The sequence below is a fragment of the Oncorhynchus mykiss genome, chromosome 10, assembly GCF_013265735.2.
Source record: "Oncorhynchus mykiss isolate Arlee chromosome 10, USDA_OmykA_1.1, whole genome shotgun sequence".
NCBI lineage: Eukaryota > Metazoa > Chordata > Actinopteri > Salmoniformes > Salmonidae > Oncorhynchus > Oncorhynchus mykiss.
Genome location: NC_048574.1, coordinates 70,651,324 through 70,676,372, shown reverse-complemented (window position 1 = coordinate 70,676,372; position 25,049 = coordinate 70,651,324). Strand labels below are relative to the sequence as shown.

Here is a 25,049-nt window from a genome sequence, read left to right as displayed (position 1 = left end):
TAGTGTTAATTTTGACAAACCAAAGGATATAACAGGTATCTTACTTTATCTGCATGTCTTTATTTTCTATGCCTGATCAAATCTCATAAACAATGTTTTTACAAAAATAACCAAACATTCGTAGTACGATTCTTGCTATGTTTTTATTTTGTATTAGCTCGAAATGTAATTTACTAATTGCTTCTGAATGTCAAATAATGTATACATTTACTGGTTGCGCAGGCAATAGCAAGTTATCCCAAAAAATCCTCATGATATAAACTGTGCAACAGCGGCGCATATATCAAATGTCTAATCATATGGATAGAGATTGCATGCTAGAAGGCCCGAGCGAGCCAGATGGTGTGCAGACCAGTGACACTGCGCATGGGGCTACGTGGGTCTTTTCTCGAACAGCTGTGGGTATCCGAAACGTGTCGGTCACAGGCAGGCGGTCACAGTTTGATGTAAGTTGAATGCATGTTTATTTCTGATCTTTAGTATATTTTTCAAATCAGCCAGTTATTTCTGAATTCTTGGTATTTTAGAGTTAGAACGATGCAACCCCTATTGCTAAACTGAGCTAGCTAACGTCAATACTGTTATTTCACCACAGATACAACTATATAACTAACGTTAGCCGGCATGTGCACACGTTTCCTGTCAAAAAAAGCATATGTATACTTTCTAGGAACTTCATTTACCAGACATAAAGTGAAATGGTGCCCTTGCTATGAAATACATGTCAGAATATTTTTTTGTTGTCAAAATCACACCAAATTCTTGTGAAGTTTGACAGCGGGCTGCCATTAGACCACGTACTTCATGCGAGACGTCTTACACAGCAGGAATATGTTGCGGTTTGGGCAAAAGTTGGACTCAAATGTACATTTGATAGCGAGGGACACATTTCACTTTACGTCTGGTAAGTAGAGTTCCTAGAGATTATACATGTGTTTTTGTTGACAGGAAAGCCGGCTATAGTTGGATATTCGATGGATATTCCCCAGTAGTTTTCCTTACGTTCACCAACATCAGTTACGGTCAGATCAACCCTACTCCTCGGCCAGAGCGTCCTATGTGCGATCTGAACGCCCCGAGAGTGAAACGCTCTGAATTTACGTATGGGCAATCGGAATTTACAAACGCACAGAGCACATTCTGGCACTTCAGAGTGAATTTAATGAACACACCCCAATACAGACTCCCGATGTTGTGTCCCAAAGCTAGGTAGCCTTGTCAGCAACTGTCTTTTCAAACATAAATGAACAGAACTACCTAGTTACAAAAAAATGCTCACCAAGTGTCAAAGTACAGTAGAGGCTGTGAAGGCATGTAAGTAGCAAGAATGTCCCTAGTCCCAGCCAGAACTGTCTTGGCCAGAACCACAACATTAAAACAATTGGAGAATGTCATGCAAAGCACTGGTTTCTGTCAAAAACAACCCCATTATTGTCCCAAATCATTCTAATCTATCAAGTGATTGATCTGTTCAGAGAGCAGTTAGAAACATTTTACTGCAAGTGCACCCATCATTATATATGTGAATATCAGTCCCAGAAGTAGACCATGCAGTGCATCAATTATTTCCATTAAAGTCTAAGCTGTTGTAATAAGCTAACATGGAATTGTTTTAAGAAGGTCATACCATGTTTCATTCAGCTGTTTGATTTTTAATTTTAGGACCCCTTTAGGTATCTGGAAAAATATTTAAAAATTATCTGATAAATATTGAATTTGAACTTTACTACAATAGCCCATAGAAACACATTGAATAACACAAAAAAATCAAGTCAAGAAAATAAATGGTAAGGAATAAGGTTTGTGACAAACACTGCTGTAGAACTGCCACCTTCCACCGCAGATGTGGAAGGCCGACATGAACGGATGCGGTGGATTGAGACGCCCCCCCTGATAGCTCTAACTTAAACTGACAGACTTTGATGGGGCTTTACATTTTTTTTTCTTATGTTACTTAGATTGACACATCAGGTACATCAATGGACTTGAAATGCCCAAAACACTTTGGACAAACAATAAACCTATTGGTTGTGTTCTTGCTAAAAATCCAGCTCCCATTCAGTAAGTGACGGGTTATACTATGCCTATTGGGCAACACAACCAACTGGTGCTGTGACTGACTCTTTTGACCCCATCCATGTCTTTCAAAGCCAATGCCTATTGAGTGATGACATTATGACCGCAAGAAAGCCAGCCAGTGAGAGAGTGATGGAAAGGCCAAGCCGCAGTTGAAAGATGCACTTGATGTGTGTCCTCATAAGAAAAGCCTTGGTCCCTTTTAAAGTGTTCAGATCTCTGCTGGCCTGCTGTGGTCCACACTGTTCTCATTGCCTCGCAGACAGCCTGGTGTTTCATCTCATCTACACACACCCCTCACAGTGGAGACTAACGGGTGCGTTTGTAAATTCACTCTGGACGCTCTGCTCTGAAATGCGAGCGCTCTGGTTCGAGTGTCTTGAGCACTTGATAATGACAAATTTACCAATGGACAATCTGACAACACTCTGAATTTACGACCGTCCAGGCTCTCTCTGCCGCTCCAGAGTGAATTTACAAACGCACCCTTAATTAAGTGAGGCTGGTACACTAGGTCATGCCCTGATGGGTGTTCACCGCCACCAAACCGGGATGGGAGGTGAAGGAAGGAAAACAGAGGAGGACCTAGGCTTACTTCTACCGCCACACAATGCCTTAGTACTTCTGTTGTCACTGTTCCCCAAAGACAGATGAAAGGGTACACATACTTTGAGGTCTCTTGCTTATTATGCTTTTCTCACTATCAGCCAACTGGGAAAACAGGCCTAGTACAAGTAGGAGCTAGTTCTATCAGCCAACTGGGAAAACAGGCCTAGTACAAGTAGGAGCTAGTTCTATCAGCCAACTGGGAAAACAGGCCTAGTACAAGTAGGAGCTAGTTCTATCAGCCAACTGGGAAAACAGGCCTAGTACAAGTAGGAGCTAGCTCTATCACCCAACTGGGAAAACAGGCCTAGTACAAGTAGGAGCTAGTTCTATCACCCAACTGGGAAAACAGAGCTAGCTTCTACTTGTACAATGCCAATCATCCAACGCCTGGGTTATTCCTTGAAGATGGTCTTGTGTCCGTTGTGTTGTCCATGTTCCCCTAAATGAGGTGAAAAGAAAAACAAACTTTCGGGATGAGTCAAGCATTTCTTTGGCATGTCGTCTCTTAGACCTTCCCATAGAGAATCTGGAACAAGGTATTGTTTAATATCAGACTAGGCTATATTATATTGGCCACCAGCTGACCAATACGTTATTCATCATTCTGTCTTCTGATGCTAAGTTAGTCAAGACTCCCGAGCGTTGGCTATTTGACTAGTATAGATTGGTTGTTGCTCCTTGACATTCAAATGCCTACATAGACTGTTCTCTCTGAAACTGCACGGAAAGCGGTAGCGATGCACCAAGTCTGGGACCAACATGACCTGGAACAGGTTCTACCCTCAAGCCATAAAACTTCTAAATAGTTAGTCCATAGTTAGTCCAGTTCGTAAACTATTTAACTATCTGCATTGACCCTTTCTGATTCATCACATATGCTGCTGTTACTGTTTATTATCTTGTTGCCTAGTTACTTTATCCCTACCTATATGTACATATCTACCTCAACTACCTCGTACCCCTGCACATCGTCTCGGGTACTGGTACCCTGTGTATATAGCCAAGTTATCATTTCTCATTCTATATTTATTCCTTGTGTTATTATTTTTCTATTATTTCTATTTTTTTCTCTCTACATTGTTGGGAAGGAAGTAAGTAAGCATTTCGCTGTTAGTCTACACCTGTTTACAAAGCATGTGACAAATGACATTTTATTTGATATTAATAGGGCACCAGTCATATAGTAGATGCCGACGGGAAAGGGATATGATTTGACAGCTGCTATCTGTCTGTCACGTGAGTACCAATCTCCCCTAGTCCTCTTTGGTATCGCTCTCCATCCCACTCTCCCAATACTAGGATATTACTGCTAGTGACACTATTACTGGTAGTGATACTACGATACCTGATTCTCCATGGCAACAAGGAAAACACAAAGCAGACTTACTCTGTGGTCCTTTAATTCAAAAAAACTACTGTATGTCAAATATGGTGTGCTCCAGGCTGGAAAAGAAACATGATTCTGGGTGACAACATCAAGCTGCTTGTTTCCAACATTAGGACTGTTTTCCACAGGAAATTCAATCCGCTTCATCTTCTGTTTCTTTGCCATGATACCGCTGAGTATCACGATACTGGTGTCCTAACAACCAAAGTTAGTGTAGTGTTCAATGTTTCAGTTGCAGAGTAGAAGTGGTTTTGGAGCCAGGTCTAGACTTGTATAGACTTTGAGTTGGAAGTGATGATTGTTATGTTTTATCCTCTCAACCAATGTGCCCGCGTGCAGCTCACCTCGGACTGCTAAAACTGTAACTTAAAGTGGGTACCACCTCAGTGTTCACAGTAAACGCGTGTTGGAAGTTTCACATAACGCAACGTTAACATTTTCGCTCCGCAGGCCTGAAATTTGCTCGGTGCAGAAAAAACAATGAGATGGAACATTACTTTCAAAGCAGTTTTAGTTCCAACCTTGTGCTGCCTTGTGAATTGAATGACATCCAGAGCCAGTTATGATCAACTCCTCTGTTAAGCTATCTGCTCTGCAGTGTTGTCCAATGTCCACGGTAGGGATACTGACCCCTGGGGGACTCCTTTTTTCTGCCTGGAGGCCAGGCCTGGGATGCTGTCAGAGGTGGCTCGGCAAGGCCCCACCGCCCCAGCCCCGGGGCTCATTTTCAGGAGTTCTACAAAACAGCCCTATAGTGGCGCTCATAAAATCTTCCACCACAGAGCCCAGTTAAATCGATTCCGAGCCTTCGAGCAAACAAACTTCTTTGATCCCCTATATTATCAACTCCAGCTCTTTTTGTGTTTCTAATTTCCTCATCCCTGACTGTTTTGTTTTCATCTCGCTCCAGCTGTTGTTTCCCAGCGCCACCCTGTACTAGGCCTATGTGTTGGACGTTTTCTTCTCCTCCCTTTTCGCCTGAGCCCTTGTAAAAATCCCTCTCTTTTCCTTTCCTTTGTCAATGGGAGAGGATTGCCAAAGCCTGTACATGTCCAAGGCACATTACACATTACAAGAAAAGCCCTAAAAGCCCTCGTCCAGCTGGTTGAGTGGCACGAGGCTGTTGTTTGATCCCTTTTGAACTTTAAAAGTATCCCTAAAACCAAACACACACGTCGCCGATGATGTCTACAATGTGATTTTCCCATTTCTGCCTGTAAAGGGAAAAAACTGAGCAAACAACAAAAAGAGAGAGAAAAAATTAATGTAAAAATAAAAAACTGTTTATTTCATTTATTGTCATATGGTTTAGCTTTTTTGCTGTGTCATTGAATAATTCGGTTTGACCGAGTTGACCTGGAGCTTGTCGAGACAATTTTTAGGTTTCCAGACTCTGCACTGAGAAGAAACAGCTCCCTCCTTCCAAATTGCCAGAGAGGGGGAATGATCGAGGGAGGGGGAAAAGAAGGGATAAGCTAATTTATTGACTTATTTTTATGGCTATCAACATTTTATCCCCTGATTATTATCTTTCAGCTTTTCCCCCTCTACCTACATGTACATTGTACTTCAATCAATCCCCTAACCAAACCTACATGTACATATTACCTCAATCAATCCCCTAACCAAACCTACATGTACAAATTACCTCAATCAATCCCCTAACTAAACCTACATGTACATATTACCTCAATCAATCACCCCAACTACTCGGTACCGGTACTCTGTCTGTGTGTGTGTGTGCGCGCATCTCCTCATTATTTTATTGTGTTACTACTTTCTTTTTATCCATTTGTTAATTTTCCTACTTTGGAACTGCATTGTTGGAAAGGGCTCATTAGTAAGCATTCCACAATAAAGTCTACACTTGTTGTATTCGGCGCATGTGACAAATAAAATTAGATTTGATTATCTCTGCATTGCTTGTGGAAGGAAGCCAGCCTCTTGAATATGCCAGGCAGATGTCCCACATGCTCTATTATTATGAGCTAACATGCCTGTGTGCTGTAGCAGCAACCCAGGATTCTCTTGTGGTTGTCTTGTCTTTGGGATGCTTCCAACTTCCCAGGTTCCCTGATGATATGAGCGTATATATTACTTCCCTCATGTTTTAAATGGCTGTGCTGTACTGTAGCACAGAAATCTAATTCTTACAACATACTTTTCCATTTAAGTGATAGGTGGATTGCCACAATTATATTTCTCATTCTCTATTTCTCATTGTGCCTTGTGTTGGGGTTGCTTTCCCAAATTCCAGAATGTCTCTCTTTCAAGTTTGTCTTGTACTGTAAATACCTGTGGTTCTTTCTCACTGGTAGGTTTTGTTTTCTGGTTCTAGGTTCCTAGTAACACGCTCCCTACCCCTGGTCAAGATGTCGGGTCACACTCCCTCCGTGATGAGGCTGGAACAGCGGGCAGCCGAGGCCGACCACATCATAGACTACCTCAAACAGCAGGTCCAGCTGCTCAAGGAGAAAGCCAGTAAGAGACACCAAAAGTGTGCACACACACAGAGACACACACACACACACAGACACAAGCAAACGTAGAGATTAGAGGTTGACCGATTATGGCCGATTTAATTAGGGCCGATTTCAAGTTTTCGTAACAATCGGAAACCGGTATTTTTGGACACCGATTTGGCCGATTGTTTTATTTTAATTTTTTTACACATTTTATTTAATATTTATTTAACTAGGCAAGTCAGTTAAGAACACATTCTTATTTTCAATGATGGCAGAACGACAGATTTTTACCTTGTCAGCTCAGGGGATTCAATCTTGTAACCTTACAGTTAACTAGTCCAATGCTCTAACCACCTGATTACATTGCACTCCACGAGGAGCCTGCCTGTTACGCAAATGCAGTAGAAGCCAAGGTATGTTGCTAGGTAGCATTAAACTTATCTTATAAAAAACAATTAATCAATCAATCATAATCACTAGTTAACTACACATGGTTGATGTTATTACTAGTTTATCTAGCGTGTCCTGCATTGCATATAATTGATGCGGTGTGTATTGTTGCTCCAATGTGTACCTAACCATGAACATCAATGCCTTTCTTAAAATCAATACACAGAAGTCTATATTTTTAGACCTGCATATTTAGCTAAAATAAATCCAGGTTAGCAGGCAATATTAACCAGGTTAAATTGTGTCACTTCTCTTGCGTTCATTGCACGCAGAATCAGTGTATATGCAACAGTTTGGGCTGCCTAATTTGCCAGAATTTTTACGTAATTATGACATAACATTGAAGGTTGTGCAATATAACAGGAATATTTAGACTTATGGATGCCACCCGTTAGATAAAATACAGAACGGTTCCGTATTTCACTGAAAGAATAAACGTCTTGTTTTCGAGATGATAGTTTCCGGATTCGACCATATTAATGACCTAAGGCTCGTATTTCTGTGTGTTGTTATGTTGTAACTAAGTATATGATTTGATAGAGCACTCTGACTGAGCGATGGTAGGCAGCAGCAGGCTCGCAAGCATTCATTCAAACAGCACTTTCGTGCGTTTTGCCAGCAGCTCTGCTGTTTATGACTTCAAGCCTATCAACTCCCGAGATTAGGCTGGTGGAACCGATGTGAAATGGTTAGCTAGTTAGTGGGATGCGCGCTAATAGCGTTTCAAACGTCACTCGCTCTGTGACTGAGTGGTTGTTCCCCTTGCTCTGCATGGGTAACGCTGCTTCGAGGGTGGCTGTTGTCGATGTGTTCCTAGTTCGAGCCCAGGTAGGAGCGAGGAGAGGGACGGAAGCTATACTGTTACACTGGCAATACTAAAGTGCCTATAAGAACATCCAATAGTCAAAGGTTAATGAAATACAAATGGTATAGAGAGAAATAGTCCTATAATAACTACAACCTAAAACTTCTTACCTGGGAATATTGAAGACTCATGTTAAAAGGAACCACCAGCTTTCATATGTTCTCATGTTCTGAGCAAGGAACTTAGCTTTCTTACATGGCACATATTGCACTTTTACTTTCTTGCATTATTTAAACCAAATGTAACATGTTTCATTATTTATTTGAGGCTAAATTGATTTTATTGATGTATTATATTAAGTTAAAATAAGTGTTCATTCAGTATTGTTGTAACTGTCATTATTACAAATAAATAAATACAAATCGGCCGATTTTAATCGGTATCGGCTTTTTTTGGTCCTCCAATAATCGGTATCGGCGTTGAAAAATCATAATCGGTCGACCTCTAATAGAGAAGCATGTGTACACTCAATCTCAAGCAGAGTATGGGGTCAAATGTATTCCTCAAGTCGTTGAAATTCCTTCTAAAAAGACAATCATTTTTTGAGTTTGACCTCAACTCTACATGAGTTCACATTCTCAGGGCGAAGTAGCCTAGCTGGAGAAACGGTTTAAAGCCAAAGTTGGGGAGGGAAAGAAGCTGTAGGCTAAAACGAAATGATACATGTTTGGCCCTATAAAAGTCTGACAGGAGCTTTCTGTCTGAACATAGAGGTGCAGGCCACCGTCAGAGAAGAGAAGAAACTGATGGTGGAGAACACCAAGCTGAAGAGGGACATCGAGCAACTGAAGCAAACACTGCTGGAGAAGGAGAAGAGCAGAGGAGGTACGTAGTTTGTTGGTGACAGTGTTCCATCCTCTGTCACATCCTGTTTAACTTCTGCTAAGACCTCCTCTGAGATGAAATACTGATGCTGTTCAGACTGCGATTGAGAGGAACTTAATTTTTCCTGGGGGGGAACCTCGTTCTTCAAAGAACAGACGCCATTCCTTTGGTACGGCCTTGATGTTATCAACCACATAGCTATAGCTAGCTGTAGGGTAAAGTTCTCACACTTGAGTGGTTGACGGTGTCTGAGGCAAGTCATTAGCGACACATTGTTTGTTTAGCTGTATTAGTAACAGTCCTAGATCTTAATAAAATGCCTTCTCGTCTCATTCTAATATTACAACCAGACCTTTTTTTTTTTAACTATCAAAGTTCAAACAAATAATTGAACTCAAGTGCCCAAGTATGTCCATCGTTAGAGCCATGATGGGGGGTACTAGGCAACCCCCCCCCCCAACTGCCAAAATCAAACGGCATGCCGTCTGCGTGACTGGCGGCGTACTACAACCCTGTTGTGATATCGCGCCTCTGTCATGCATTAACATACAAGGGCAAACAGTCTCTGATCATTAACATGTCAGTAATGGCTTCCAGAGAGGAGAACTAGGTGGTAAGAAACCAGAGGATTCATACAAATAGGCAGCCCTCATCAAAAGGCTATCTCTACATGTTGGTTTTGGAGCGCTCAGGAATGTGTGCGAAAAGGACTGCAGGATTATGTTATGTTTTTCCACGTATCCAATTCCGCTGTTTATTTTTGGTGTTTGTTTCAATGGGGCTCTGTGATGCTGTAAAATAAGCTAAATCCCAGTTTTGTTATGGAGATGACTGACTGACATAAAGTGAAGACCTTCATGGGTGTCTGGGCGTTTTGAGCAACAGAGAACGACAGCATTTTTAAAAGGTTAATCACCATGTTGTTTTAAAGGTAAACCGTTTAAGTTCTGAACCTCAGCTCTCAACATTAGAGTTAAAACGTGGATACAGTATGACTTTACATCCAAACTTCAACCTGAGATGATGGGTTCCCCACCCAAAAACAATCTGGGGATTGATTGAGGAGATTTAAAACTATATTTTCTTGTTTTCCGAATTGCCATGGATGCTGTCATTTTCCAATCAAAACAAGCTTTAGGAGGCTGGTCTTTCCTCCCATTGGGTCTACAAATAAGGTTTTCTCTATCATTAAGCAGAATTATGTTGCTGAAACTAATTAGGCCAAGTACAGCTCAATGAAGAGCCTTCATATCCAACGATCCCTCGCCGCCATTCTCAATTCAAAGTACCATCTGTCAGGGTGGATGGCTTCGTTATACCCCTTTTGTACTATCGTACCCACCCAAACCATACTGCCCTGGTTCGGATATTTTATTATTTCCTGAACGATTCCAGCAACTATGGTGGATGCATAGCCAGGCCAGCTCAGTATGGTTTGGCTCAGTAGTGTGAAAAAGGATGTTAATGCCTCTGGGTTCAAAAGCAAAATAGCCAACCTGTAGATATATTGTGTATTGAAACTTGCTACAGTATCGTACAGCCTATCTGAACGGTAATGCAGAGGAGCGTTTAACTCCAGTTCTGCTGGTTTTTATCCTTCCCTTATAATCAGCCTCTGATCTCCACGTTACAAACCAGTCCCCTGGATTCTAACCAGTAGCATCAAAATAAAACCAGCAGTACTGCAGTCACTGGAGTTGAATATCCTCACTCATGGCTCAGTGGGTTAGTTAGAGCATAGTGCCGGCAACCCCAGGGTTCTGGGTTCAATTCCCGCATGGGCCAGATGTACTTAATTCATGTATCACTGTCAACTGTAAGGCAACATTCCAATATCCATACTAGCATACCACTTAGCATCTGTCCAATATTGTATGCTAGTGTGACTATTAGACCAGAGTTTAAGGGCTCTATTCAATTTGCGTCGTGGAAATTCGGCTTCACAGCGGGATTGAAATTTAAAGGCAATGTTCCTATTTTAGCGGAGACTGCATTCATGGTAAACGCTGCTTATGTCGGCTCAATCGGAAATTACCTTTTAAGTTTGTATTTCAAAATCTGTAATGCTTCAGCTTTACAGACGGAATCGAGCCCTAAGTCTCTTTTGGATAAAAGTGTTAAATGAATCGTCTCTCTGTTTTTTTCCTTCTGCAGTGAGGGAGGTGGCCATGCCAACAGCAGGAGACTCGAGTGTCCAGTGTGCCTCCAAGTCCACACCTCCTCAGCCCTCGTCCCCAGCAAAGTCCTCCACCTCTCCTGTTGCCACTGCCAGCCCCCCTCCCAAAAACAGCGAGGGCAAGAAGAATAAACCAGAGAAAAGGGGTAAAGCAAAGCAAGAAGTGACTTGTTGTTGAAATTGCAGGGCCCTTCCACATCTGGGATTTCACACACTCATAATTGTCAAACCCCTCAACGTTCCACCACACTAAAGTGAAATATGTCATATTTGGGGTTTTTCGATTTGTCAGCAAAAATTGAAGTAGGCCTAAGCGCCTCTTCAATGACAATTTGAGTTGAAGTGCTCCATGATTTAGCTTTGGGATGGTTTTTGTCTGCACTTCTCTGACATTTCTTTCCATTTGGAACACAAGCCCTTGTCTTAGATCCAGAGTTTCCATCAATGCCTGGCTGGATGCAGCGATCTGTCTGTACTTTAATGGCCATTTGTGATTTCCCAGGCAGGTATTCTCCATCTGCATTTCTACTATCTGGCGATAATGGACGAAAGGCGCAAGGGGAATCTGCAAATAAAGGGGATCCGTTTCAAACTTTGGCCTAACGTTTCAATTTCCAACATTACAGACGGGCCTTTTCCCAAAACAAATGATCTTTCTCCGAAACCTTTCTGTGATTTATCCCAAAGTAGATTTTTAACCTTAATGATTTTAATAAAAAATAAAACAATGTATTAACTTGTTTCAGTGATGAGAGAATAGTCTTAGCAGAAGTGTCAACGCTGTAATGAGAGACGGGCAGAATTCCGGTTTGGATGTTTATATTTTGTCGATGCCATTCATCTTGAGGCTTTGCACATCCTCCCCAGGGCTAAACCAGAGATCCTCCCCAGGGCTAAACCAGAGATCCTCCCCAGGGCTAAACCAGAGATCCTCCCCAGGGCTAAACCAGAGATCCTCCCCAGGGCTAAACCAGAGATCCTCCCCAGGGCTAAACCAGAGATGCTCTAATGCAGTATAATATAACATGCGGTTCATTTCCTCAGTGTCGATATTAGATCTAAAAACGTGTTTCCAGCTAAATGATTGAAATGCAGCAGTGTTGGGTTTTTATTCTTTTGAACTTTTTTTGGTTTATTGTTCAAATTATATTCTATTTACAATAAATCAGTCGAAGCCTCGTTCCACACAGACGTCAAACTCATCTGGACTAATTAACTGTCACAGCAACAAATTGGGAATGATCTTCCCCAGATTATTTCCAAGGTTCTAATTCAGAGAAGAAGAGAATGCTTTGTGATGTAGACTGAACCGGTTTGTATCTGGCTTTTCTGACTGCCAGATGTCAATGGAAAACAGAGCAGTAAATATCTGATAGTGTTTGGTTTTTTATCTCCACTGTTGCGGATTGATTTGTTTTAGTACGTGTGGATATCCTCGTTTCCACACAAAGGCTTTGATGTGACTGTGTTCGCACCTCTTCTAAACAATCATCGCCTGTCAATCAAATAAATCAGCCGGCCCGCGGTGTGGTGCACTGCTGCTCAGGGGCCAAGCGGATGATGTCACACATCAATACGCTGTTTTCGTAACATTGCATACGTTTTTAAGTAGGTAGCCCAGAGGTTAGAGAAGCGGACCAGTAGGTTGTTGGTTTGAGCAATAGGGGAGTCGAGCTCCCAACTGGAAGGTTCTCACCATCTAGGAAAGAAATGAAGGAGATGAGACTAGGAGACGAGACCACTTCATACTATCCACCCCATATCATTGGAAGCGTCTGGCACGCTACAACACCCTAGTATCCATGCAGAGCGTGTCGGGGACTATGTTTTAACAGTGGGTATTGATATTGGTATTTTCTTTAAGTCTCCTCAGAATTCTGGTGAGTTGTGGAAAGTAAATGTACTATTATTTAACGCCTGCGGTGATCAGTCAAAAATGCGTCGCAGATTTGTTTTCACTTTGGGGTAAATTGGATCAGAACAGTCAAGATGGCTGAACCACTCAGCATAGTTTCCACACAGACTAGGTTCAAATGTATCCTAATGAGTCCCCGGGGAACACTGCCATAGCAGTGGGCTTTAACATAATCTCAAAGAAGTCTTGCATTAGATGCCTGGAAAAAATATATTCTCTGCTGGACCTTTAATGTAATAAAGGCAGGGAGTCAGTATGCCATCCTTGAACCCAGTCCAGAATACTATACCTGCTGTGGCAGAGCCTGTATTGTAGCTTATATAATATATACCATTTGAACAGACGCCTTTATCCGAAGCAAATTAGTCATGCTTGCATACATTTTACGTACGGGTTGGTCCTGGGAAACAGACCCACTATCCTGGCGTAGCAAGCACCGTGCTCTACCAACTGAGCGACAGAGGACCACAGTCACACAGCTACAGAGGACCATAGCTTTGTCAAGAGCTACTTTACTACTGACTTAACTACAAGTTCATAGTGTGTGTGTGTGTGTGTGCGTGGTTTAACCCTTTCCTCTCTGTGTGTCCTATCACAGAGAAGGGAGAGAAGAAGCCTGCGGCCCCCCAGGAGGAGGCTAAGGTGGACGTGTCGCGTCTGGACATGAGGGTGGGACGCATCGTCACGGCCGAGAAGCACCCGGACGCCGACTCACTCTATGTGGAGCAGGTGGACGTGGGAGAGGCAGCCCCCAGGACGGTGGTCAGCGGGCTGGTCAAGCACATACCCATAGATCAGGTACTGGAATGCACAGCCGAGTACCAACACAGTCTAACACCGGCTACTGCCCAACCAAATGTCAGATCCGCTCTGAAAAATCAGATCAGCTCTGAATAAGATCCGATGTGAAAAGATCTGTGTTTGGTCAAAGAACAAATTTATAAAATAAAGTTCAGAATTGGGTTACCTGTCTAAATGCAGCCAAAGAGCCTCATAATGTCAAGTGTTCACACAAGGCCTGTGTCAGTCAGACAACTCATCCGGTTGTTACCAGTCCATCTCATCGGGTTGTTACCAGTCCGTCTCATCGGGTTGTTACCAGACCGTCTCATCGGGTTGTTACCAGACCATCTCATCGGGTTGTTACCAGACCATCTCATCGGGTTGTTACCAGACCAGCTCATCGGGTTGTTACCAGACCAGCTCATCGGGTTGTTACCAGACCAGCTCATCGGGTTGTTACCAGACCAGCTCATCGGGTTGTTACCAGACCATCTCATCGGGTTGTTACCAGACCATCTCATCGGGTTGTTACCAGACCATCTCATCGGGTTGTTACCAGACCATCTCATCGGGTTGTTACCAGACCAACTCATCGGGTTGTTACCAGACCAACTCATTGGGTTGTTACCAGACCAACTCATCGGGTTGTTACCAGACCAACTCATCGGGTTGTTACCAGACCAACTCATCGGGTTGTTACCAGTCCATCTCACCGGGTTGTTACCAGACCAACTCATCGGGTTGTTACCAGACCAACTCATCGGGTTGTTACCAGACCAACTCATCGGGTTGTTACCAGACCAACTCATCGGGTTGTTACCAGACCAACTCACCGGGTTGTTACCAGACCAACTCATCGGGTTGTTACCAGACCAACTCATCGGGTTGTTACCAGACCAACTCACCGGGTTGTTACCAGACAAATGCCCCTTTGGAATGTTTTGTGTGTCTGGAACCCAGTCTGTCCATGACAATACAGAGTAAGACTGTTACTGTACTAAACAGGTACTGGGAGCTTAACGGTCATTCAGGAAGACTTCGGAGGCTGACCTAGTAGACTACAAAGCTCTCTACATGCTTTTGGTAGTCAAATAACATTGGTTTTAAAGATTGCTGTTTTAACACTACTGTGGTTTTTTTTGCCTTATTTTCACTACAATAAATTGAGCTGTTTTTATTGGGCACACGGGTGCTATAACTCTGGCTAGCCAGGGTCTTGTTCTGGGTTTAATAGCCCATGTAAAGTAACTACTCCAATGTAGTCTGTGTCAGGGTTCACGTGACGTTTTTTAATGTCCACGACGTAGGTTTCTGCACACAGACTTGGTTTTTAGTTAGTTATTGCCCCGGAATTTACGATTTGTCTCTGAGACGCAAAAGTAATTTGTTTGCAGTCTTATTCACCTAGCAGAAGTCCCCAGTTGCTCTTTACAATCAAACCTATTTTCTCGGTTTGCCTCTTTTGATTCATCTCCAAAACATAGTGAGTCTTTGTACATCCTGCTTAACATAGACAATGTATAATCCCTATAAATGAAAGCACATGCACGTTGGACTCTTTGTACCCAAACACTGTCGGAGTCATATATCTATGCTTCTATGAGAAGAGTAATTGGGAATGACGATTTTTTTATCATATTTTTATATACATTCATTGTAAGACTTGTAGTTGCGTAGCTCTCTGCTACATTACTAAGCTAGGGCCGACATTTGTTTGACAGTCATTTTTATTGCATTTTAATGTACGTTCTGTAGTTGAAGGTTGTTGAATTGTGAAGTGTTTCTTCACCACTGAAATAACCTTTTCCACTGAGACATTTGTCATAAAGCCGTAGTCAATTACACAGAGACTCCAAGACAGTCCAAGCACATGTCCCTGTAATGACTAGATTTCATTTTGGTCATTTAAAGAGAGAAAGCCTTCTTCCTACCACACCGGGGCTTGACGAGCAGCCTTCTTCCTACCACACCGGGGCTTGACGAGCAGCATTCTTCCTTCCACACCGGGGCTTGACGAGCAGCTTTCATCCTTCCACACCGGGGCTTGACGGGCAGCCTTCTTCCTTCCACACCGGGGCTTGACGGGCAGCCTTCTTCCTTCCACACCGGGGCTTGACGAGCAGCCTTCTTCCTTCCACCCGGGGACTTGACGAGCAGCCTTCTTCCTTCCACACCGGGGCTTGACGGGCAGCCTTCTTCCTTCCACACCGGGGCTTGACGAGCAGCCTTCTTCCTTCCACACCGAGGCTTGACGAGCAGCCTTCTTCCTTCCACACCGGGGCTTGACGAGCAGCTTTCATCCTTCCACACCGGGGCTTGACGGGCAGCCTTCTTCCTTCCACACCGGGGCTTGACGGGCAGCCTTCTTCCTTCCACACCGGGGCTTGACGAGCAGCCTTCTTCCTTCCACCCGGGGGCTTGACGGGCAGCCTTCTTCCTTCCACCCGGGGGCTTGACGGGCAGCCTTCTTCCTTCCACACCGGGGCTTGACGAGCAGCCTTCTTCCTTCCACACCGGGGCTTGACGAGCAGCCTTCTTCCTTCCACACCGGGGCTTGACGAGCAGCCTTCTTCCTTCCACACCGGGGCTTGACGAGCAGCCTTCTTCCTTCCACACCGGGGCTTGACGAGCAGCCTTCTTCCTTCCACACCGGGGCTTGACGAGCAGCCTTCTTCCTTCCACACCGGGGCTTGACGAGCAGCCTTCTTCCTTCCACACCGGGGGCTTGACGAACAGACTTCTTCCTTCCACACCGGGGATTGACGAGCAGACTTCTTCCTTCCACACCGGGGCTTGACGAGCAGCCTTCTTCCTTCCACACCGGGGGCTTGACGAGCAGCCTTCTTCCTTCCACACCGGGGGCTTGACGAGCAGCCTTCTTCCTTCCACACCGGGGCTTGACGGGCAGCCTTCTTCCTTCCACACCGGGGCTTGACGAGCAGCCTTCTTCCTTCCACACCGGGGCTTGACGAGCAGCCTTCTTCCTTCCACACCGGGGCTTGACGAGCAGCCTTCTTCCTTCCACACCGGGGCTTGACGAGCAGCATTCTTCCTTCCACACCGAGGCTTGACGAGCAGCCTTCTTCCTTCCACACCGGGGCTTGACGAGCAGCTTTCATCCTTCCACACCGGGGCTTGACGGGCAGCCTTCTTCCTTCCACACCGGGGCTTGACGGGCAGCCTTCTTCCTTCCACACCGGGGCTTGACGAGCAGCCTTCTTCCTTCCACCCGGGGGCTTGACGGGCAGCCTTCTTCCTTCCACACCGGGGCTTGACGAGCAGCCTTCTTCCTTCCACACCGGGGCTTGACGAGCAGCCTTCTTCCTTCCACACCGGGGCTTGACGAGCAGCCTTCTTCCTTCCACACCGGGGCTTGACGAGCAGCCTTCTTCCTTCCACACCGGGGCTTGACGAGCAGCCTTCTTCCTTCCACACCGGGGCTTGACGAGCAGCCTTCTTCCTTCCACACCGGGGCTTGACGAGCAGCCTTCTTCCTTCCACACCGGGGCTTGACGAGCAGCCTTCTTCCTTCCACACCGGGGGCTTGACGAACAGACTTCTTCCTTCCACACCGGGGATTGACGAGCAGCCTTCTTCCTTCCACACCGGGGCTTGACGAGCAGCCTTCTTCCTTCCACACCGGGGGCTTGACGAGCAGCCTTCTTCCTTCCACACCGGGGGCTTGACGAGCAGCCTTCTTCCTTCCACACCGGGGCTTGACGGGCAGCCTTCTTCCTTCCACACCGGGGCTTGACGAGCAGCCTTCTTCCTTCCACACCGGGGCTTGACGAGCAGCCTTCTTCCTTCCACACCGGGGCTTGACGAGCAGCCTTCTTCCTTCCACACCGGGGCTTGACGAGCAGCATTCTTCCTTCCACACCGAGGCTTGACGAGCAGCCTTCTTCCTTCCACACCTGGGGCTTGCCGAGCAGACTTCTTCCTTCCACACCGGGGCTTGACGAGCAGCCTTCTTCCTTCCACACCGGGGCTTGACGAGCAGCATTCTTCCTTCCACACCGAGGCTTGACGAGCAGCCTTCTTCCTTCCACACCTGGGGCTTGCCGAGCAGACTTCTTCCTTCCACACCGGGGCTTGACGAGCAGCCTTCTTCCTTCCACACCAGGGCTTGACGAGCAGCCTTCTTCCTTCCACACCGGGGCTTGACGAGCAGCCTTCTTCCTTCCACACCGGGGCTTGACGAGCAGCCTTCTTCCTTCCACACCGGGGCTTGACGAGCAGCCATCTTCCTTCCACACCGGGGCTTGACGAGCAGCCTTCTTCCTTCCACACCGGGGACTTGACAAGCAGCCTTCTTCCTTCCACACCGGGGCTTGACGAGCAGCCTTCTTCCTTCCACACCGGGGCTTGACGAGCAGCCTTCTTCCTTCCACACCGGGGACTTGACGAGCAGCCTTCTTCCTTCCACACCGGGGCTTGACGAGCAGCATTTGGACAAGTAGAACCCACAGTTAACAGAATCCTTCATTTTCCTTTCTCTTCAAGTCATTCATTGTGTGAGAGTCAACGTGACGACAGACCATGCATACAAGACATTGAGCCTTCCCTGTTTCAAGGAACATACTGGAGTTTGAAGAACGACATGAGGAGTAAAAAGATAAACACTTTCACTGGCAGCCACGTAGAGGGCCCACTGGCAGCCACGTAGAGGGCCCACTGGCAGCCACGTAGAGGGCCCACTGGCAGCCACGTAGAGGGCCCACTGGCAGCCACGTAGAGGGCCCACTGGCAGCCACGTAGAGGGCCCACTGGCAGCCACGTAGAGGGCCCACTGGCAGCCACGTAGAGGGCCCACTGGCAGCCACGTAGAGGGCCCACTGGCAGCCACGTTTGAGGGCCCACTGGCAGCCACGTTTGAGGGCCCACTGGCAGCCACGTTTGAGGGCCCACTGGCAACCACGTTTGAGGGCCCACTGGCAGCCACGTTTGAGGGCCCACTGGCAGCCACGTTTGAGGGCCCACTGGCAGCCACGTTTGAGGGCCCACTGGCAGCCACGTTTGAGGGCCCACTGGCAGCCACGTTTGAGGGCCCACTGGCAGCCACGTTTGAGGGCCCACTGGCAGCCACGTTTGAGGGCCCACTGGCAGCCACGTTTGAGGGCCCACTGGCAGCCACGTTTGAGGGCCCACTGGCAGCCACGTTTGAGGGCCCACTGGCAGCCACGTTTGAGGGCCCACTGGCAGCCACGTTTGAGGGCCCACTGGCAGCCACGTTTGAGGGCCCACTGGCAGCCACGTTTGAGGGCCCACTGGCAGCCACGTTTGAGGGCCCACTGGCAGCCACGTTTGAGGGCCCACTGGCAGCGTGTTGATTTGAGAGCCCACTGGCAGCGACGTAGAGGGCCCACTGGCAGCGACGTAGAGGGCCCACTGGCAGCGTGCTGATTTGAGAGCCCTGGCATGTTTGTCCCTTGTACGTTGGCAGGAATAAGGAAACTTTGGAAACTCAAATTCTAGCGTGTTTGGATTGTGTTCAGTTTTAACCTTTGACAAGTGATTTCAGGCCTCATTGCCATTACATGAATTTGAATGTCAACCCCTCAATTGAGGAAATGACATAATCACAGGGTGAGAGTAGAGCTGTGACATACACTCACAAAACTTGACTTCTGTAGTCCGCACATCCGACCGATTTACAAAACTGCCGTCACATACCTCACACACATACACACACACACACACACACACTTTCCCCGCTAAGAAAATGGCGCTTGAGGGAGAAAAGCTGCTGCAAGAAGGCTGTCAAAACAATGTGTCACACTGAGGGGAATGTATGCAGATTTATGTCAACATTTACTTTTTAAAAGGATGTTTCCAAAATGAAGACCTCATTATTTTCCTAGCTGTGACACGCACCATGACACTGTATTCTCTCCATCCTCTTCTCTTTTGTTGGAAATGGCTTCTGGCCTTCTCAGAGTTTGGGTAAACCTCCGAGGTCACTCCAGAGACATGAAAGAATAATGGCTTTTTTTCGCCTCGCTCTTCTTGGTTTCTGAAATAAGGCACACCATACACGCAAACCATATGCCGCCGAAGGCAGTCATTTTACATGACAAGATTGGACATGGGGGAATAGGATTCTGAAAACCACAGTACTGCAAAGAGGTTGAGAGTGGAGACCACACCAATCGGTGTTTTCTTTACTCCGTTTTCTCTTCTCAGACCAATCAATCAAGTCATAAAGTAGGCCATTCATTCTGAAGACCGCACTGTAAGATGCCCTGTGTGGTTTGTACAGAGTCAAAGCAGCGCTCCCTTAATCTCTCTCTACTAGTAAAATATGTGTTCTTTATTTCAATACTTTGTCCTCTTGTCTGTCAGAAGAATGTTGAATATATGTATTTAATGTCTCTGTATCTCAGTATAGTTGTAAACCTTTTCCCTTTCTCTGATTCCTCCCCCCCCCCAGATGCAGAATCGCATGGCGGTGCTGCTGTGCAACCTGAAGCCAGCTAAGATGAGAGGCGTGGTGTCCCAGGCCATGGTGATGTGTGCCAGCTCCCCAGACAAGGTGGAGATTCTAGACCCTCCCAGTGGTGCCGTGCCCGGGGACAGAGTCATCTTCCAGGGCTTCCCAGGTACTATAACACCCCTGACCATCTTGGCCCATATCCACAGAGTCTCAGAGTAGGAGTGCTGATCTAGGATCCCTTTGCCTTTTAGATAATAATGAAGAAGATTGTATGGACAGGTCCTCGATCAGCACTTCTTTTCTGAGAGGCTTTGTGGATATGGGCCCTGACCTCTAGGGTCTACTTCATGGTTAAACTAGAATGAATGCTGCACTCAATGGGGAGCACAGTGTTCAGTCTGGTTTAGCCAGGCTACTTTATCGTACCCTCTACAGCTCAAGACCTGCTGAAATTGAAATTGTTGCATGGTGAGTTTTTATATTTTTGTTCAGTATAAGTAGTTTGTAGACCAATTATTGGTTAGTTCATCTAGTTGGTTCAAATCCAGGCCATGTCACGTGGGTAACTGAATTAAATGTGGTAAAGTAGTTGAAGGCTTGATGTTTGCCATTCCACTGGTTAAAATGAAAGTAGCACACAATGAGTGTGGTACGAAGGTGGAACGCCACGTCAGCTTTAGCTGCATCTGGTGGAATGGGACACAGCCAGTGTGCTCGAGTCATGAATGATTTATTACCAACAAGCCACTTCAGATGACCCAAGGGGAAAAGGACTGAATGCATTGCCCTGAGCATAATAACATGGTTGGTATTATTGCCTTTCCATTTGTACATGAAATGACGTGAAGAAGCAACTGTCCTCTTGCCATCTTGCGAAGGGTAACAAAGGCTTTTTTCCCCTTCATATCTTTGAAGAGAGGAATCACAAAGCCTTCTCAAGACCCCACAGAGTTTTCCTGTTGCAGCGTTTACTCCCCTGTTCTCTTTAGTGACTGGAGCTAAATGGACTGTGACTGTTAACGGAATAGACAAACGAATCAACTCCCTCTGACTAAAGTGTAAGTCAGGTCCTCTTTTCCCACAATCCCACAATTAAATGTCAAGTATTTTTTGAATGGTCGGACCCCAGTAAGACTAGCTGCCTCCATTGGTGTCGGCTAATGGGGATCCTAATAAATCTGAATCCACAACCAGGGGTAGGGAGTTTAGGAGGCGGGAGAGTACTAAATGCCTTGTTCAAGGACCTCGGACTGGTTTGATTCAGATGTAGAGAATTAAAGAGCTCTTTATACCAAATCACCCAACAAAACACAGCTTATGGAACTCATCATCTTTAACAGAGTGACGATCCACTATCCCAGTGTCTTTTAACCATACTCCATGTTCAATGTCATGCCTGGGAAATGAACAGAAACCCGAACTAGAGGAGAGCCTGCCTGGATGTCATAAAATGTCCAACCTCATGCCTCGCCTGGCGTTGAAGGGGGAAACCCACCACCATCAATGTGACTGTAGATTTGTTCATGTCAGGAGCTAATAAGAAAATCTAGCTGTGGGGCTGGCAAAACAAAACGTTTTGGGGGGGGGGGGGGTGGAGGAGGGGTGAGGAGAGGGGTTGTGAGTCGTGCTGTTGTTGGTAGGGAACAATAACTGAACTGGGAGTTTCCCTGAGATAGAGAGGCTGTGGCGATAGAGAGGGAGAATATGGACGAGGGAGTGTCCATCACACAGACAACCTTTTCATCTTCTCTCTCCTCCTCTCTTCTCCTTCCATCTCTCGTCCCCTTTCTATTCTCCTCTCCCCTCTCCTTTCTATTCTGCTCCTTTATCTTTTCCTTCCCTATCCTCTCTCCTTTCTCTTCTCCTTCCATCTCCTGAGGGATCCCCCACGTAAAACAAGGATTTTTGTCCGACTACGCACGTCAATTAGAGCCACATTCAGGTTGGTCGCACAGAGGGACCACAGGATGGCAGAGAGGAGAGGGGGATGGAGGGAGGCGGGGGTGATGAGCAGGGGTGCTAAGGCGGTCTTGTCGGTTCTGTTTCACACCTCTGGGTCGTTAAAAAAACATAGCCGCGGCGGTGATGGTAAACGCTTTTCCAAATGGGATGTTGTTTACAGTGAGGGATAAAGGATGATGGACTTGATGGGTTTTAGTTTCATTCCCCCTCTTATTTTGATGTCAGCTTTGGTCCCCCAGAATAAGCCTTCCACGTCAAAGAATATCCAACCTCATGCCTCACCCGACTTTGAAGCGGGCAACCCACCACCATCAATGTGACTGATTTGTTTTTGTACCGGAGCCAATACAAAAATATGGTTGTGGGGCTGGCAAAACAAAATGTTTTGGGAGGGAGTTGAGTCGCACAATTGTTGGTAGGGAACAGTACCTGAACTGGGAGTTTCCATCAGGACTGGAGCCCGCTGACATCAGCCTGGGTTCTCCTTTCATCTCCTCTCACGGCCCCTCCTAAAGCTGTTTGTTTAACGAGCGATCCCACTAGGGCTGTGGCGGTCATTCAATTCCCAGCGGCCAAAAAAAACGTGTTTTTTACGACCCTACGCACACAGAGAACGAACACGGAAGAGAGGAGAGAAGGAAGGAGGAAGAGGGTCGGTTTCTAGCTGTTCTGTACACTGCTCTGGGTCGTTAAAAAACATAGCCGGGGCGGTGATGGCCAACGCTTTTCCAAACAGGATGTTGTTGACATTGAGGGATGATGGACTATTACTCCCTCTTTTTGACATTCCTTCTCTCTTATTTTGACGTCAGCTTTGGTCCCCCAGGATTCCAGATTTTTCTCTAGATTTTAGGGAGTTGTACTGTTTGCAAAATTTGCGATTTTCCTATGAACTTTGCTAAACTTTCCAGAATTGTGCACCCCTATTTTTATAGTGACATTTCTGTGCTAGCTAGTAGCACCAAGTCAGTGTGGATAGATAACAGTAATTGCTCACACATTCACCAGCCCAAATGAGCATCCGGGTTCCTGTTCAAACTGTAGAGGGTGTCAACGCTGCCTCGTCACAACTTGTGTGCGACTGAGGGAAAATTCGACAAAAACATTTGCACGTCTTCCAGGATGTTTGTGATGATGAGTAGGAAAAGATCACACCCCAACAGAAGCACATTATGAATCCAATGTGAAGTGCCAGTTATGAATCCATACAGATGCCAAGTAATATCCAAACGCTGCCAATAACACAATGCTGCGGTAATGAAGAACTCCCTAACTCCATTAGTTGTCGACAAACATGGATGTTGTATCCGTTTTGAATTAGCGCTAAAAGAGTAAAAGCTTCTGTAAAACTTCTGGTTCAGCTTTGTTTACGTTTCAAAATCGACACGACGCCCAGGAAGTACTCCAGCAGCACAAACCAGTGGTCTTTCACAAGGCTACAGAAAAGCTAGCAAGGCAGAAAGTGTTGCCATTGGAGTTGTCATCTACTGTGGTTGCCCCTAGAGGCGTCATGTCATTGAAACGAAAGAGGCACGTTCCCCTCCAATTTTATTCATAAAAGGATACAAGCGATGCACAATGACATATTCAAAAAATCTAGTGCATAATACCACTGCATTGCTCCATACAAGGTGTTTTTCTCTCCTATGTTTTCCAGGTGAGCCAGACAAGGAGCTGAACCCCAAGAAGAAGGTGTGGGAGGCGGTGCAGCCGGACCTGAAGACAGACGGCCAGTGTGTGGCCAACTACAAGGGAGCCCCCTTCGAGATCGCTGGCAAGGGAGTATGCAAAGCTCAGACCATGAGCAACAGCGGCATCAAATAAAGGAAGACGAATGCAGAGGACGGAGCCGTAGAACTAGAATGGTGGGGAAAAGTGGGATTGGGAAAAGTGTGAATGACTGCTCCAGTCACTTTATTTCTATAGGTGGAACTAGCGAAGGTCCTTGTTCAGCCTGTGGAACTGCTACTCATCCATGGTGCTGAAGGGTGATGGTGATGATGTCAACGGAGGAAAATGAAATGTTTTGAAGATGTTCAATAAAAAGGTTATCCGTTGGTCTTTAACTCCTTGCAGTTGATTTCTTTCTTTCTTTTTAAAAATGTTTACCCCCTTTTCTCCCCAATTTCGTGGTATCCAATTGTTAGTAATTACTATCTTGTCTCATCGCTACAACTCCCGTACGGGCTCGGGAGAGACGAAAGTTGGAAGCCATGCACCAGCGACTCCTGGGGCGGGCCGGGAGGCCTAATCAGTTGATTTCTTGTTTGGTTCTTCTTTATAAAGCCTGACGTCTGTCGTACAAGACTATACAGGCGTGTTTACATCCTAGAAATCCTTTATAATCCTCTCTAGAATTATTAACTCATCCTAAAAGTCACTTTTGTGATTTATTAGTTTGGTTAGCGCTTTGATTTCTCTGGTTCGTTATGAGCCGAAGGGGAGAGATGGGGATGTCATTCTGCAACGCCAACAAACAGACGGATCAATTTCACAGATGCTACGCAGCAGGGTTTTTGGATAGCGTGCAATTCCATGGTAACAGAATGATGCTAAGTTTGGTAACAGAATGACTGTTTGTGCCGTCACAAAGTATAATTGCCCTAGTACTGAGTCCTTCTACCACCATTCCTGTTCTCACAGTCATCACCCCACTCTTCAAGGCTGTTGCTCAGCCCAGTTTTTCAGGATCAAAGTATCCTGTGTTGTTTAATTCTGTTCCTCCCTTCAGATTTGTTCCCTCTGGGCTTTTGGATCAAACCAATCTGAACTAATCTCTTTCAGTGGTACCCCTTCATATGCTACAGCTAAGGTCATGTCCCATGATATGACATGCACTTGTATTGCCTCGGTTTACTTGAAGGAATCTAATGGTTAACAGAATCACATGTTACCCATTCTAAACTCAATACTGGATCATTTTTATGTAGATGACATGTTCTGAAAAGAAGGCTCCTGGTACCAGTGTCATTTGCCTGGTATTGCCATCCAGCCATATCCAGAACATTTACAGAGTTTCCCTAACAATTTTTTCAGAATGGCACAAATTCCCCGATATCAGGGTACTCATGTCAACATGTTTGCTTTCAGAGCATATTTGATC

At 45.8% G+C, this 25,049-nt stretch overlaps 1 protein-coding gene across 2 annotated transcripts; it reads left to right on the top strand.

Moving 5' to 3' along the window:
- Positions 1 to 16: 16 nt before the first annotated feature.
- Positions 17 to 24,012, top strand: LOC110534563 (aminoacyl tRNA synthase complex-interacting multifunctional protein 1). 2 transcript variants are annotated; one of them, XM_036933810.1, is made up of 7 exons: positions 17 to 35; positions 6,411 to 6,553; positions 8,564 to 8,677; positions 10,832 to 10,999; positions 13,367 to 13,566; positions 19,982 to 20,150; positions 23,604 to 24,012. In XM_036933810.1, exons 2-7 carry the CDS (start codon positions 6,445 to 6,447, stop codon positions 23,768 to 23,770), a joined length of 927 nt encoding a protein of 308 aa, XP_036789705.1. In that variant the 5' UTR covers positions 17 to 35; positions 6,411 to 6,444; the 3' UTR covers positions 23,771 to 24,012. The 2 variants fall into 2 exon arrangements, with proteins under 2 accessions (XP_036789705.1, XP_036789704.1); XM_036933809.1 differs by lacking the exon at positions 17 to 35 and adding an exon at positions 308 to 446.
- The last annotated feature ends 1,037 nt before the right edge of the window (positions 24,013 to 25,049 follow it).